The sequence below is a fragment of the Ipomoea triloba genome, chromosome 9 (genome assembly GCF_003576645.1).
Source record: "Ipomoea triloba cultivar NCNSP0323 chromosome 9, ASM357664v1".
NCBI classification, from domain to species: domain Eukaryota; kingdom Viridiplantae; phylum Streptophyta; class Magnoliopsida; order Solanales; family Convolvulaceae; genus Ipomoea; species Ipomoea triloba.
The window spans coordinates 11,255,258-11,270,358 of record NC_044924.1 but is presented as its reverse complement, the minus strand read 5'-3'; the positions used below and the strand labels follow the sequence as shown (position 1 = coordinate 11,270,358).

Genomic DNA, 15,101 nt, shown 5'->3' with positions numbered 1-15,101 from the left:
AGGGTTTTGTCCTGGGTGCAAAGCACACCTTCTATTGACCCGTGGGACCCATCTCCCGACTAGGGTTGGGTCGAGTAAAACACAAGACAACCGGTTAGTGACCTAGTGACCTACTATCACAGGTCACTAGGGTTCTGGTCAACATTCTAACCAACTCCGACGATATATCCGGCAATAAAGTGATCGGCTGCCATTCTACAGTTGCTGGTTAGTTTATTATCATTGCACCAAAATACATTGTGGATGCGTTTAATTGCTACTTTAAAAAGTTTAGAGGCTTAATTGGTTTTTTAGGATGCGTTTAATTGCTACTTTAAAAAGTTTAGAGGCTTAATTGGTTTTTTAGGTAAAATTTGAAGGCTTATTTGACCATTTTTCCTAAAAATAATATGTAAAACTCATGATCATGTTACATAATATCTTTTGCACCTCTACTGAGACTCGAACCCACCACCTCCCGTATAAAAGGAAAAATTTGATGCCACTGGACCACAAGGTCCTTGACATAATTTTTCAGTTATATATCCTTATATACATAAAACTTTCTAATTCTCTCCTTAGACTATCACGAACACACCAACTATTTTAATAATTCAAATTAGTTTCTACAAAGTTTGTATGGTTGTTACTTAAAAATATATTTTTATTTTTCTGATCAAGAGATTGACGTGACCTACACTAGCTAGGCATTAGAAATCATTGTTATAAATAAATAATAATTATGGACATTAGTATTCTCTCTCGCTTTCTGATCAGGAGATCGTGTGGAATAACAAATACTGGCCATACCCCCACTATCCTGTATGAAGATAACGCAGCATGTGTTGCACAGGTGAGTAGTGGATATGTTAAATGGAACCTTACAAAGCATATTGCACCCAAATTATTTTTCCACACGAACTTCAGAACAGGTTCAGAAGGTTCAATCTAATGACAATCTAGCATATATGTTTACTAAGTCTCTACCTGCATCCACATTTGAAAAGTTCGTTCATAAAATTCAAATGTGTAGGTTAGGGAGATTATTATCTTCAAGAGGAGCAATAATGTCTAAATATGATTGATTTGTTGGTCTCGATGATCAAATATTTTCAAAGCTATTACAATTGTCGACAACATATTTGCCTCTATTGCTCACAATACTTAAATCTAGATCCAGAAACTAAAACAGTAGTATAACGCCCGAAGCGTGCTAACTATTTTTGATAGAATAGAGCAATTAAGGCATACAAATCACACTCGCTAAAGAAATATATACACAAGAAGATGTCATGAAAAGGCAAGTGATAAAATATAAAGCGAGTTGAGAAATTTAAATGGGTTTTTCGCAGAGACCCAATATTGGTCATATCTTTCCATGACATTATATTTCGCTATTTAAACTAGCAGTAAATAATATAATTAGATATGTAGCTAATAGATGCATTTACCACATATTTATATAGGTAACTGGTTACTTGTTTTAAAAATCCCTGATGAATTTTCTCAAAACGAGATAAACGAAATTCACAACATAAGAAGTGTAAAATCGCTAGCTATGATCCTTCTTATGACTTAACATAGTCAATTATAAACTAAATGTTTTACTTCCTGGAGAAGAAAGTGTATTATCATAATCTATGTTCCTATTAGGACATGTATGAAATATGCCTAGAGGTGGTATGTGTGATTGGAAAACTCAAGTATTGTTCCATATATAGTAAGGATCTCTACAAATCAATAAGCTTACTTGAAAATGTCTTGAATATCTTATATATATCGTCGCTCTTTTAGCATATGAATAACTATCCAATCTCTCGAAGTAGATAAAGACTCATTTAAACCTAAAACTATAGCAGAGTGCTGGAAGCGCTCTGACTAGTTGAAATGGAAAGAGGTAATTGAGGCTGAGTTCAACTCGCTTAACAGAAGGAAAATCCTTGTCCCTCCCATACTTACCAGAAAAGGTGTGATCCAGTAGGATCCAAATTGGTGTTTTAAAAGTAATGAGGTGGTTAGATATAAAACGAGGTTGGTAGCTGATGAGTAAAAGTGGTGATGGTAAAAAGAAGGTGAAAATGTCTTTCTGCTGAGGATTGGGGCTATGGGCACGTACTTGTATGAATTGCAAGATTCTAGACATTAATGTATTGGAATTCAGAAGGATCCAAGCAAATATAACTAAGTATGGAAAGTAAACTGACATTTTTGGGTTTTTAATATAAAGGAATGCAAATTAAATACGGATTAACTATATGATAAAATAATTGGTCCAGATTAGGGGTATTGCTTTCTTAATGTACTAACAATCTCAGAATTAGGGGAAAAACAATTCACCAAGGGAATTATGGCAATGCACATAAGAATTCAAATCTAAGCTACGATAATAATCAATAAACAAGAATTAGAATATGATTGCCCTATTTTCGTGATGCATCAATCATAATCCTTGGAACACAAAAGCATTATAAGCCCCAAATTACCCCTATTTTCATAATAGGAAAATTGGGTTTCGAATTGGTTAGACTTGAGTCTTTCATCCAACTTTCATTGAGATAAAAGCCTCTTCAAAACAAGCTAACAATTGCTGCGCATCAATCACTAACAAGAAGAATTAATAATCCAATTCAAACATAAAAACCCTATAGGTAGATAAATTATCCCCTTTATGCAATAACTACAAACCTAGCATCAAAAATAGCAATAGAACCCTAATCCAAACCCAAAAGCTAACTACTCGCGCATTATAATGGTAAACAATGCAAAGCTAAAGTAAATCACCATCAACATTGCAAGAAAACTAAGAAGAAAGTAAATAAGGAAGAAATGAAATTTTACTATTGAAGAAGAAATCTAGGTAGAAAACCAATCCAATCCGCGATTAAAGCTTGAAAGTAAGTAATCCAATGTAAAACTATGCTAATCTATGCTAGGAAAATCTAAAGAGAAGAGGAAAAATAAGTCAAAACTAACTAGGGTTTAGAATCTCCTAAAAATGCAAAACAAACGTCGCTTAAATAGCAAACAACGCAGGCCTCACGACGTGAGCCTAGCCGTGAGGTGGTCGCGGCTGGACGGTGAATTAAGTGGCCTCACGGCTACTCACACGGTAGTGTGGGTGGCCGTGTGGCTGCTTCCTTGTTTGATTTCCTTCCGTTTCGTGCTCCGTTGTTCCTATCTTCCTTGAGTGGGTTCTTTAGCTTCCAAAATTGATCCAATAAGCTCTAAAATACTTCATTTGCTACTCGTTGTGGACAATGACACATTTGAACAACATAACACACAAACGAGTCTCAGTTCCCACGAAGATATAGACAATTTGTACCAAAAACAACTAAATAAGGAGTAAATAATGGTTCAGAATCAAAGATATCAGTAGCCCAAAGGTTTTCACAGAGATTTGAAATATATTTTGAACAAACTTACCCTCTTGTTCTTAATGACACCTCGTTTCACTATTTAATATCATGGGCAATAAAAATGAACTTAGATATGCAATTAATGGATGTTGTGACTGCATATTTGGGTCAATATATGCTGATATATGAAAGTACCCGAGAGTATTCAAAATCCGCTATGGAAAGGAAAGATAGATTGAAATATATACAACGTAAAAGTCATTATATAGCTTAAAACAATCGGAAAGAATATGGTTTTATAGATTGAGTGCATTCCTCTTAAAACAAGGATATGAGAATAAAGATATCAGTCCTTGCATCTTCATTAAGAAATCCTCTGATGGTTTTGGTATAATATCCATCTATGTTGATGATATAAACATTATTGGAACACGCAAAGATGTCAAAAGGGCATGCTTGTGTTTAAAGGAGAATGAGGATTTGATTAACTGATTCAATCGATACACCACAAACTCCTACAATAATACAACTGTTGTTTAGGTCCTACACAATAGGCTACTACCATGCTAGACTAATTCACAACCATACACATTCCTAATATATCTAACACTCCCCCTCAAGCTCAATGTGGAATGGAAACAACGTTGAGCTTGTCACGTAGCAAACCAAACCGAGATGAAGGTAGCGACTTTGTGAAGATATCAGCCAGCTGATCTTTTGTGGAAACAAAGTTAACCTGAAATTCCCCTGACGAATCCTTGTCACGAACAAAGTGAAAATCAATCTCTACATGTTTAGTCTGTGCATGAAAAATCGGATTGGCACAGAGGTAGGTAGCTCCAAGATTGTCACACCATAACGTCGCAGGGCGCCTGGAGTGAAGGCCAAGTTCACGTAAGAGAGAAATGACCCAAGTAACCTCAGCATAGACATCAGCTAGGTCCCTTATATTAAGCTTTTGTAGACGAACGCGCAACAGTCCTCTGTTTACGAGAGACCCACGATACCAAGTGGGTACCTAAAAAGACTGCATAGCCGCTGGTGCATTTGCGATCGGCTGGACACCCAGCCCAATCAGAGTCCGAGTATGCATGTATGTCGGTGGAGGATGAAGGAGCAAGACGGAGACCATACTTCAATGTCCCTTTTACATATCGTAGTACACGTTTAAGTATGCCCCAATGTTCATTCGTTGGAGCGTGCATGAACTGACACAAGCGATTGACTGAGTAAGAAAGGTCCGGCCTAGTGATCGTCAAGTATTGTAGTGCCCTAGCGATGCGTCTGTATTGCGTTGGATTGTCAAACAACTCGTCTGTTTTGGCGGAAGACTGAGAGGCAGCAGCTGGAGTGGCAAGTGGTTTACATTCAGCCATCCCGGCACGATTCAATATATCAGTCATATAGCGGTGTTGAGAAAGAATAATGGCACCATCAACGGCTAGAGTCTCAATCCCGAGGAAGAAACTAGGTGTGCCCAAGTCCTTGATTTTAAACACAGTAGATAACCGCCCAAGTAACGTGTTGAGAAGAACCGGATCCGTGCCCATCATTATAATATTGTCGACATAGACCAATAGGAAAACACGGGATGATCCTGCAGAGTAGTGGAATAGGGACACATCAGTCTTGGATGCGGTGAAACCTGCAGAAAGAAGAAAGCCGTGAAGCCGTTTAAACCATGCTCTCAGCGCCTGTTTCAAACCATACAGAGATCGCCGTAAGTCGTAAACATAGTCCAGGTGTCTGGGGTCCTCATATCCCGGTGGCTGGCGCATGAAGACGGTTTCAGATAAGTGCCCGTTTAGGAAGGCATTGTTTTGCGATAAAGAGATAGAAAAATAGACCTATCGCGCTCTAATACCAAATGGGGATTTGATTAACTGATTCAATCGATACACATTCCTAATATATCTAACAATGAGGAATTCGAAAGTGAAAGGCGCTTAGGAAAAACCAAGTTCTGTCTCGATTTACAGATCGAGCATCTCCTTGAAGGAATTTTCATACACCAATCTAAACATACGAATGAACTATTGGAGATATTTTATATGGATAAATCTCATCCACTTAGTACTCCAACGGTGGTCCAATCACTTGAAGTTGATAAGGACTCGTATGGAAACAATGAGGATAACAAGGATATTCTAGGACTAGAAGTCCCTTATTTAAGTGTCATCGGAACACTCCTTTATCTTGCCAACTGCACTAAAACCTGACATTTCCTTTTCAGTAAAAATGTTAGCTCGGTTTAGTGCTGCTCCAACCAAAAGACATTGGAATGGTGTGAAACATATCCTCATATATCTTCAAAGGTACAAAGGATCTTGGGCTTCTATTTGAAAGAAACCAAGATACCACATTAGTGGATATCCGGATGCTGGTTATATGTCTGATCCACATAATGCTAGATCCCATATCGGATATGTATTCCTTTATGGAGATACTGCTATTTCATGAAAATCCATAAAACAAACACTATACCTCCTCTATTCACTCAGAAATCATTATATTGCTTTATATGAGACCTCAAAAGAGTGTGTATGGTTGAGGTTACTAATACAAAGTATTCAAAGATCGTCTGGAATAACAAATACTGGCTATACCCCCACAATCGTGTATGAGGATAACTCAGCATGTGTTGTACACATAAGTAGTGGATATGTTAAAGGGAACCTTTGCACCCAATTTTTTTTTTCCGCACGAATTCCAGAACATATTCAGAAGGTTCAATCTACTGACAATCTAGCAAATTTGTTCACTAAGTCTCTACCTACATCCACATTTGTAAAGTTCGTTCATAAAATTTGGATGCATAGGTTAGGGAGATTATTGTCTTCATTGGGAGCAACGATGTCTAAATATGATTGATTTATTGGACCCGATGATCAATTATTTTCAAACCTTAAAGATCTATGGTTGTACTCTTTTTCCCTTAACTGAGTTTTTTCCCACAGGGTTTTCTTAGTGTAAAATTTTTAATGAGGCAACCGAAACAACACATACATTACCCATATATCGTGTACACTTTTCTCGACTAGGTTTTTTCCACTGAGTTTTTCTAGTGAGTTTGTAACGAGGCATGATTATGGTAAACTAATGTCTAAAGGGAAGTGTTATAAATAAATAATAATTATTGACATTATTGATAGTGTAACGGACGTAACTGTCCGTCAATTAAACCTATCATTATTGTATCCGTGATATTTTGTATTATATATATGTTGACATGTATTGTATTGAAGGTGAATGAAATCTTGATTATCTCCCCCACTATTGTCTATCTTGTTTCTCTCTTTCTCTTTTCAATATCACCTATCCTACAAAGTTCATCGGTTAGGAGCTAACGGCCAAGGGGCATCCAACTACAACAATCTTTACTTAATAAAATCGATCGATAAAACACACATAATAATCAACACCACATGCATTAAATATCTTCTAGAAACATCCTTAATTGATAAATTCAATTTATCTTTACCAACTCATATGAACTAAGAGTTATATTGGTGCTCGATCTATGTTCACTTTCATATCAAAATATCTTGACAAAAATAACATGAGAAACTTGTTGGAAAAGAGTAGGGTGGGAGCATCAATTTATCTTAATTAACTCATATGAATTAAGATCAGATCGAGTTATATTGGTGCTACATCTATGTACACTTTCATATCAAATTATCTTGAAAAGAATAACATGAGAAACTTGTTGGAAAACAGTGGGGCTGGGAGAGGGACATGCTCGCTCTTGCATGATTGAATTTGCTTTTGTACTAATCTAATTTCAGCATTGTAAAATTCTTCCAAGAAAAGCAACTTTATATTCCCTACAGCTTGAAGCTAAGCTTTACTAACTTGCAAAGTTGCATTGGCCTTTGTTTACTTTTAGAACCATTGCGGGGCATGTTCATTGTGCACTCTATAAATATAAAGAAAAAAAAAAACATACTAAACGTGTTCATCATTTCTATATAAAAAAAGTTAATGCCATCTGTAATCTTCCAAGTATAATAGTATTGTGTATTATTAAAGTTTAACCATCATTAAATTAAGATGCAATTTTTTTTTTTTGTGACGAGAAAAACCCATAACCAATGTGTGAGGGTGTGAACTGGGTTAACCTCGTCTTGCGATCCTAACTGATAAAGGAGTACAAGGAGGTAAATCGCGAATGTCCAATATATCAGTCCAGTCCTTATTTTCCAATCCTGCCTGTACACTCCGTGCGCAAGGAGTCTTCAATCAGTCAAATCTTCAATTTCCACCCCTGCCTGTATACTCAGCCTACAATGACTCTTGGTGGTCACCTCTCATCAATAATTTTTCGCTAGAGCAAGACTTTCAATGCGACTCTTGAACTGCATTGAACTAATTTAAGTCTCGCGGGCATTAAAATGCAACTTTTGCATCTATAAAAGGTTGCTCTTTTTCTCCTCAAAACAACATTAATTATATATTCAGCTTTCAACCCCATAAACATATACATCATCATCAGCTGCATGCAGAAGTCACTTCTCCCCATGAATATCTACATGCAGAAGCCATTTCTCCCCATAAACAGCATGATCACCATGCAGAGGCCATTATTTCTCCCCACAAACATCTCCATGCAGAGAAATTTTCATTTTTCTGGTCAGACTTCAACAGCCAGAAATAATCATGTTAGTGCAGCAGAGGATGATGAGTACATAGATATAGAAGTGAACTCTTTTTCTCCAAAAACCACAGACTTTGAATTCCAGATGCCTTCTTCTTTGAATGACAAAGAGCTCACTGTGCTCCCAGCAGATGATCTCTTCTACAAAGGGAAACTCCTCCCTCTTCTCCTCCCTCCACGGCTTCAAACCGTCCAAAACCTCCTCAAAACCACCCCAATAGGAGATCACCACTCCATTGTTGAGGAAGATGATGATGATGATGATGAGTTCATCATTATGGAATTTGCAAGCTCTACACCTACACCTTGGGAAAACAGTACTAGTGGTACTCCAGTAGAGCCATTCAGACTGAGCTTTTCACTCACCCCTGCTGAAAACTTTAAAAGGTCCACTTGTTTGAGCACTTCCATTATTAAGCACCAAGAGAAGAAACATTCTTGGCTCATCAGTAAGCTCAGACTGTTTAAGAAGTCGTTGATCGGTAACAGGGGAAAGGGTTCAAGGGTTTGTAGCCTCAGATCATTTTTCAGAAAGTCTGCCTGTATAAATGTTTCTTCTGCAATGGCTCTGGACTACAATAAACACTTGAAAGCAGAACAAAAGAAAACCCTATTTGGGCATATAGGAATGTGGAGGCATCCAATTAACAGGGAGGGGATTAAGGATAAAGTGGTGATGAGGAGTTATCACAGAAGGCCATCACTCTCATTCTCATCTGCAGAATTCAAATTCAAAGGGCGTTCCTTTTCCTCTTCATCTTCATCTTTCTCCTCCTCCTCCTTCTCATCCATTTCCTTCAGTTCAAGGGATTTTTATGATGAGCTCAACTCCCAAAAGCGAAGCTGCAGTTTCACTTCAGACATTGATGGTCCCATTGAGGCAGCAATTGCTCACTGCAAAACCATCAACACTCATCCGTGATGGAATTAATTAATTCGGGTGGTCCAAATTAATAAGTCATTGTAGTAATATTCAGTGCATTATTAATGCTAGAGTGTTGCAAAGATGTTGTGTAATAAATTTGATTTTTGAACATGATTATGCATTAACCTAAACAAGGCTAATTTATACAAATAAATCCTAGCAATATTCCTAAAAACCGTGGTGGGACGAGAGACTAAGTCAAGGCCCACCGTCCCGTGTCTGGAAATTAAAAAGGCTAGCTTCGGGGCAAAATTGGCTACCGGCCTTTGGGGCCTTTGCCAGTTTGCCCCATGTCCGAGTCTTGTCCTTTAGCCTCTTGTGTTGTGCCTCGATCCTTTACACCTTGTGTTGAGCATCCTCTTACTCTTCGGCCTCCGGGTTATGGCCCACATACGTGTTGGGCCTCACTCTTGGGTCAATCTCATTATTTCCATTCATCTATTTTAAGAAAAATATTGAGTAAATCTGGTAGCTTGGTACCAACAATTAAGTAAGTTCAATCTAAGGGAGAATAATGTAACTTAATTAGTTTAAAAAAATGCAACTCAATCAAATTGAATTTGTTACCGCCTAAAACTTTGATTGTGCCTAATTGGTTTGGAATTGGCTGGTAGCCACCTCCCACTCCCTCTCCTACGTTTTTTTTTTTTTTTTTTTTTTTTTTTTTTGTCAATTACAGTTTAGGTGTTTTTAATATTTTATTATCGACGTTATCAATCCATCCAAATATACTTTATTGGAATGTTCTAACTTCTATGTTACCATATATTTGAACTCATCACCAATATATAAAAATTTTCAGGTTTCAATTATTCCATGCAATAAAATCAACAGCATCTGACCAAAAAGAATAATTCATCTAAAACCTACTAAGAGATCTACCAATATAAATTAAAGAATGAGCATTCTCAAGCTGCAGAAAGGGTAGGGTATTTGGCAATTAGTTGTAGCTGATAGCTGCTTGAATTGGTAGCAGATAGTTGATTGTATTAGCTTGTTAGTTTGACCAATTGACAATATTAGTGAGTTATAGAAAGGTGTTTTGCGAAATTAGCTCTTTACTTTTTAACTGATTACATATAAAATAATGTATATATAAGGGCATAAGTATATTATTTATTTTAAATATACTTTTTAAAATATGTTACTCTTAATTATTTTAAATATTTTTTTATTTTATTATTAATATTGTTATAATTATATAAAAAAAATAGTCCATAATAATAATTCAATATTAAAAATATAATTTCTAAAAAAATATAATAAATATAAATTGTTAATAGTAATTCAACATAATGGCTAACACAATTATATGTGTGCGCCTTAGGTAAAGAGTCAATTCACGAGTTGTTATACCATGGACTAGGGTCCACCTTTACTAAAATGTGTATTTTTATTTTTTTTTAGTATTGAAATTGTGAACTTGTACAGTATAAATTGTGTTTGTAAGTCAAAACACATAACAACTATATAAAGGAATTTGTGAATACAATATATGTGGTGTCATCAAATAGACTGCAATATTAGAAAAAGTTTTATTCTAATGACAAGGTTCTTTGATTCCCACGGAAGACATGACGTCTACTGTTTCAGAAAAAAAAAAAAAATTGGTGAACACCACCACATCCATTGTTCACCACTTTTGAGCACATGCAACATATACATATATATAACACCTGGTGGGTACATCAGTACAGTGTAGTGTAAAGCTTGTGGACCCAAGTTGTTTTTCTAATATTTGCCAAATGTTTGGACATTTGACAGCTAAACTTCATAGTACGTGGCATCCCTAACATCCTGAATTGAGAGTGTTTACTGTTTAGAGCAAATAAAATAAATAAATAAAGCCGATGAAGACCCCCCCAAGTGCCCCCAGGGGTTTCCATTAAAAGAAACGACAGGGTTGAATGGGCCGGGCTACACAAAATAGAGATTTGACTTGTGCAGAAAAGAAAACTTGGCTAGGTAGATACCCATTCTTTTCTTTGATATTGAAAGATCGAACATGGATTGAAGCTAGGAAAAGGAATGGCTAAAAGTTATTTATCAAATTGCTGTCAACTATACTTAAATTTGTCTGAATGCTGATCATTAGCTATATGCCATATGCTACCTGGGGAGAAAGACACTGTTCTTCAAATTATCTTCTGCGGCCTACATGAATTCAAATTAATTAAATACCGTTCAAATACATGCATGTATGTATACATGTATGAATGGATGGATGTATGTATGCATGCAGGCATATATATATATATATATATATATATATATATATATATATATATATTAGGAACTACTCTTCAAATGAGAACTTGTGGACATATCTAAACTATTCATCTGCAAGATATGGATGAGAAATAAGGAAAAATGAGGAGTGTCATTTTCATAAATATTACTCCGTCCAAAATTTTGTTAATTTTCAACCATTAGATTTACTAGATCAATAATTTGAATTTGTCCACAGGTTCTTATCTGGGGCATGATTCTCACCAAATTAAGGGCATATATATATATATATATACACACACACACACTAGTATGTGTATGCTCGATGCGCAAAAATTCATGCCCAATATTTAAATAGTAATAAATATGAATAATTAAATTTTATAATTTGAATTATATATACACAAATAATATATGTATATACACACACATATGTGATTACCATTCATAAAAATTTAATTAAAATATAATCAAACATTAAATTAATTATGTAATGATTTTAATAAAATGATAATTAAAGAATAGGCAAAGATATGATAGATATAAGTGTAGGGTAATAATGATGGAGTTAAAAAGTAACAGCGTTATAAAGGTGTAAGGGTAGTTTTGTATAACAAAAATGCAGTATGGAAAATTTTGTCTAATAACATTGAAGTATACAACTTTTAAAGTAAAATGTATACATTTATTAGCATATAAAAAGACAGACATAAATCAAAGATATAACCTTGATTGAGATTTATTTTATATACTAGTTTTATACGCGCATTGCGCGAATGAGTTAATGCCTAATGTTTATATTTAAATAAATATTTGAAAGTATATCAATGCAAGATTATATAGGAGAAGTTTATATATGGGTAATTGAATGTCGAATTTTTTTATTTAAATATCTAACTCAAAGTATATGAATCCAAGATAATATAGAAAATTCATTATAATTATTACTAAAATAAATGTTTACAACCTTGTAAAATCGATAGTCTAAATATTTGGTCTAAAAATGATAGTCTAAATAAATACTCCGTACTACTTTTAATTTGAATTTTTCTAAGTGTTCTTAATTCTCTTTTGAGTAACACTGTCATTGTCTTCATCTTTACTATTTGTTCTCTTCCTTTTTGTTGGTAGTGTGTTATTTGCAATTCGGTTATTGTTGGTAGCATAGATGACAACGTCATGCAATGAGATTATGATATAGGAGCTATGGACTTTCTTTTAGGTGTTCTGCTTGGGTTCATTTGGTTCAACCATTATTGTTGAATGAGTCATTGTGGATAAAGAAATCCTTAGTTTAAGAAAAAAGATTAAATAAATTATTAAAAATTTGAAAATTTAAAATATTATGTATTCCAAAGATATTAAAAGGTAGTTTCTCGCTTCAATTTGCTGGGTAATGGGTTATTTGAGTACTTTCATTGTTAACAAATCTCCCAAGTAGTTAATATGATTGGTTTCAAACTACTCTTTTTTATTTTTTTCATGGTATTAAAGAAATACATATGTATCATTTTTTGGTGTAACTACTAATTTATTTAATTCAATAAGAGTAAAATAGAGTGATTCCGCTTCAATTTGTTGGGTTATTATTTGAGTACTCTCTTTGTCAACTAATCCCCAAGTAGTTAATATAATTAGCTTCAAATTATTTTAAATTTTTTTTCATACTATTAATAAAATAATACTTGGTAAATAAATATATAACATTATTTTGTACTATAACTTTGATATTTAATTACAAGATATTGTAAAAATAAGATAATGGACAATGTAATGAATATCAATTGATAAATTTGAATGTAAAGAATCTTTCCATGAGAGAAAATAAAGACAATATAACTAATGAAATTATTTCTCTTATTTAATTTAATTTTTTGATAATGAATAATTTTTTCAAATAAAGGTATTGTAGACACATAATTCTAAATTAAAGAAATACATATGTATCATTTTTTGTTGTAGCTACTAATTTATTTAATTTAATAAGAGTAAAATAGAGTGAGAAACTTAATTATGTCAAATTTGATTGAGATGAGGTTCGAACCTAAGACTTTTCTTATACAAGTTAATGGGTAAGTTAAAAGTTAACAAAATGTTAACGGAGAAGAGAATATTTAACGGAAAAATTAACGGATAATCATAAAAGTAAGGTTAAATTAGGTAATCTCTATTAATAATATTAATCTGAATTATCTTAACCATCTATTTGATTAAATAATTCATTCGATAATTTGACTGCCATTTTTTCTACCCATTTTAGGCCTAACTCTCTTTGGTTCTTATTAGTATAGTATAGTATATATATATATATATATATATATATATATATATATATATATATATATATGTCGAATTATTACTATTTTTGGTTTCTTAATTATACGTTTTTCACATTACTAGCATCTTCTATGTGCTATACTCAAAAATTTATATCTAATATTAAAATATTGATCAATAAAAATAATTTAAAAAATTTAGTTCAAATTATATTTCACAATTCGTGGAATTGTAATTTTTAATTATCATATTTGAAAAATTTAAAGAAAAAATAATTCAAAAAGTTTTGTACAATAATTTAAATGTTTGAAAAAGTATAGAACATATACTATCTTGTAAAGAATTATGAGTATCTAAAAACATAATAAGTCTCAATCCAGGTTATACCCCTGATTTATGCCCGTTTTTTTCGTTAATTTTTGTTGTACCTTATGCTATAAAAGTTGTACTACATAATTTTTTGGATAAAAATATCCCTACCGTTATAACTTCTGTTATCTTTTCACATTATAATTACCATGCACATGCATACATAATATTTTTTCTAACATTCTTCAATGGTAAGTTTGAATTCATTTATATTTTAATTAAATATTACCATAGTTATATTTAATAATTTATCATTTCTATAATTCTTACTTCAATAATATTATTTATATATATATATATATATAAACATAAATACACACACACTATTATTTTAAAATATTAATATTATAAATGAGCAGCAACATAATGCATTTGCAGTTGAATTGAGACAATATTTTTGGATATCAATTTGTTGAAGTTGTTGAATTGAGATAGTTGAAATCAAGTATTACGTATATCCATATATGAATATGAATTTATAAGGGACATATCTCTAATTAGAAGAATACTACGGAGTATATTTTTTCTCAAAAAAAAAAAGAAAAAAAAGAAGACTATATTTAAACAAATTTTATTCATTTTCAAAAACAAAAATATTGTAATACAACGTTGAGTACCCTTAAAATTACAGTGGAATATATTCATCACAATGAATTTGAATTTCTTGTATTAATTTCAAATACATACATAACAAAAATTTTACTTGAATATCTATGAAACTTCGACAACTAAAAAAAATGCATCCATTATATCTATTTCAAAATGATTTACTAATTGGTTTTAAATATTGGGCACAAGTCTTCGCGCAAAGCGCGTAGAAAAAACTAGTTTTAAAAATAAATGTAAAGAATTTTCATTAGGGTGGTTTTGAAGGGTTTGGACTTTGGTGTAGTACGTTCTTATAGACGAAAATGGTGGTTTTGTGGCTGCTCATAGTAATCAGTGGTTATACCGTCGACCGTGGTCATTGATACTACAGTTCATCTCAAAAGATACTATCTTATATTTGTTTTTATATTATCGAATGAAACTGTAGTTATATCGAAATGTAACTGTAGTTGTGTTGAAATGTAACTGCAGTGTATATGAACTGATACTGAATAACAGTTTCACATTTGTGTTTTTATATTATCGAATGAAACTCTAGTTGTATCGAAATGTAACTGCAGTTGTGCTGAAACATAACTGTAGTTGTGTTAAAATGTAACTGCAGTTGTGTTGAAATGTAACTGCAGTGTATATGAACTAAAAGTGAATGGCGCGGAACGGAGGTCGTTTCATCTGTCTGTTTTCATTAATCAAAACG

The 15,101-nt window shown here is 33.2% G+C and overlaps 1 protein-coding gene across 1 annotated transcript; it reads left to right on the top strand.

Moving 5' to 3' along the window:
• The first annotated feature begins 7,837 nt into the window (after nt 1-7,837).
• LOC116029547 (probable membrane-associated kinase regulator 4) lies at nt 7,838-8,917 on the top strand. The gene has a single exon (XM_031271596.1). It carries the CDS (start codon nt 7,838-7,840, stop codon nt 8,915-8,917), a length of 1,080 nt encoding a protein of 359 aa, XP_031127456.1.
• The last annotated feature ends 6,184 nt before the right edge of the window (nt 8,918-15,101 follow it).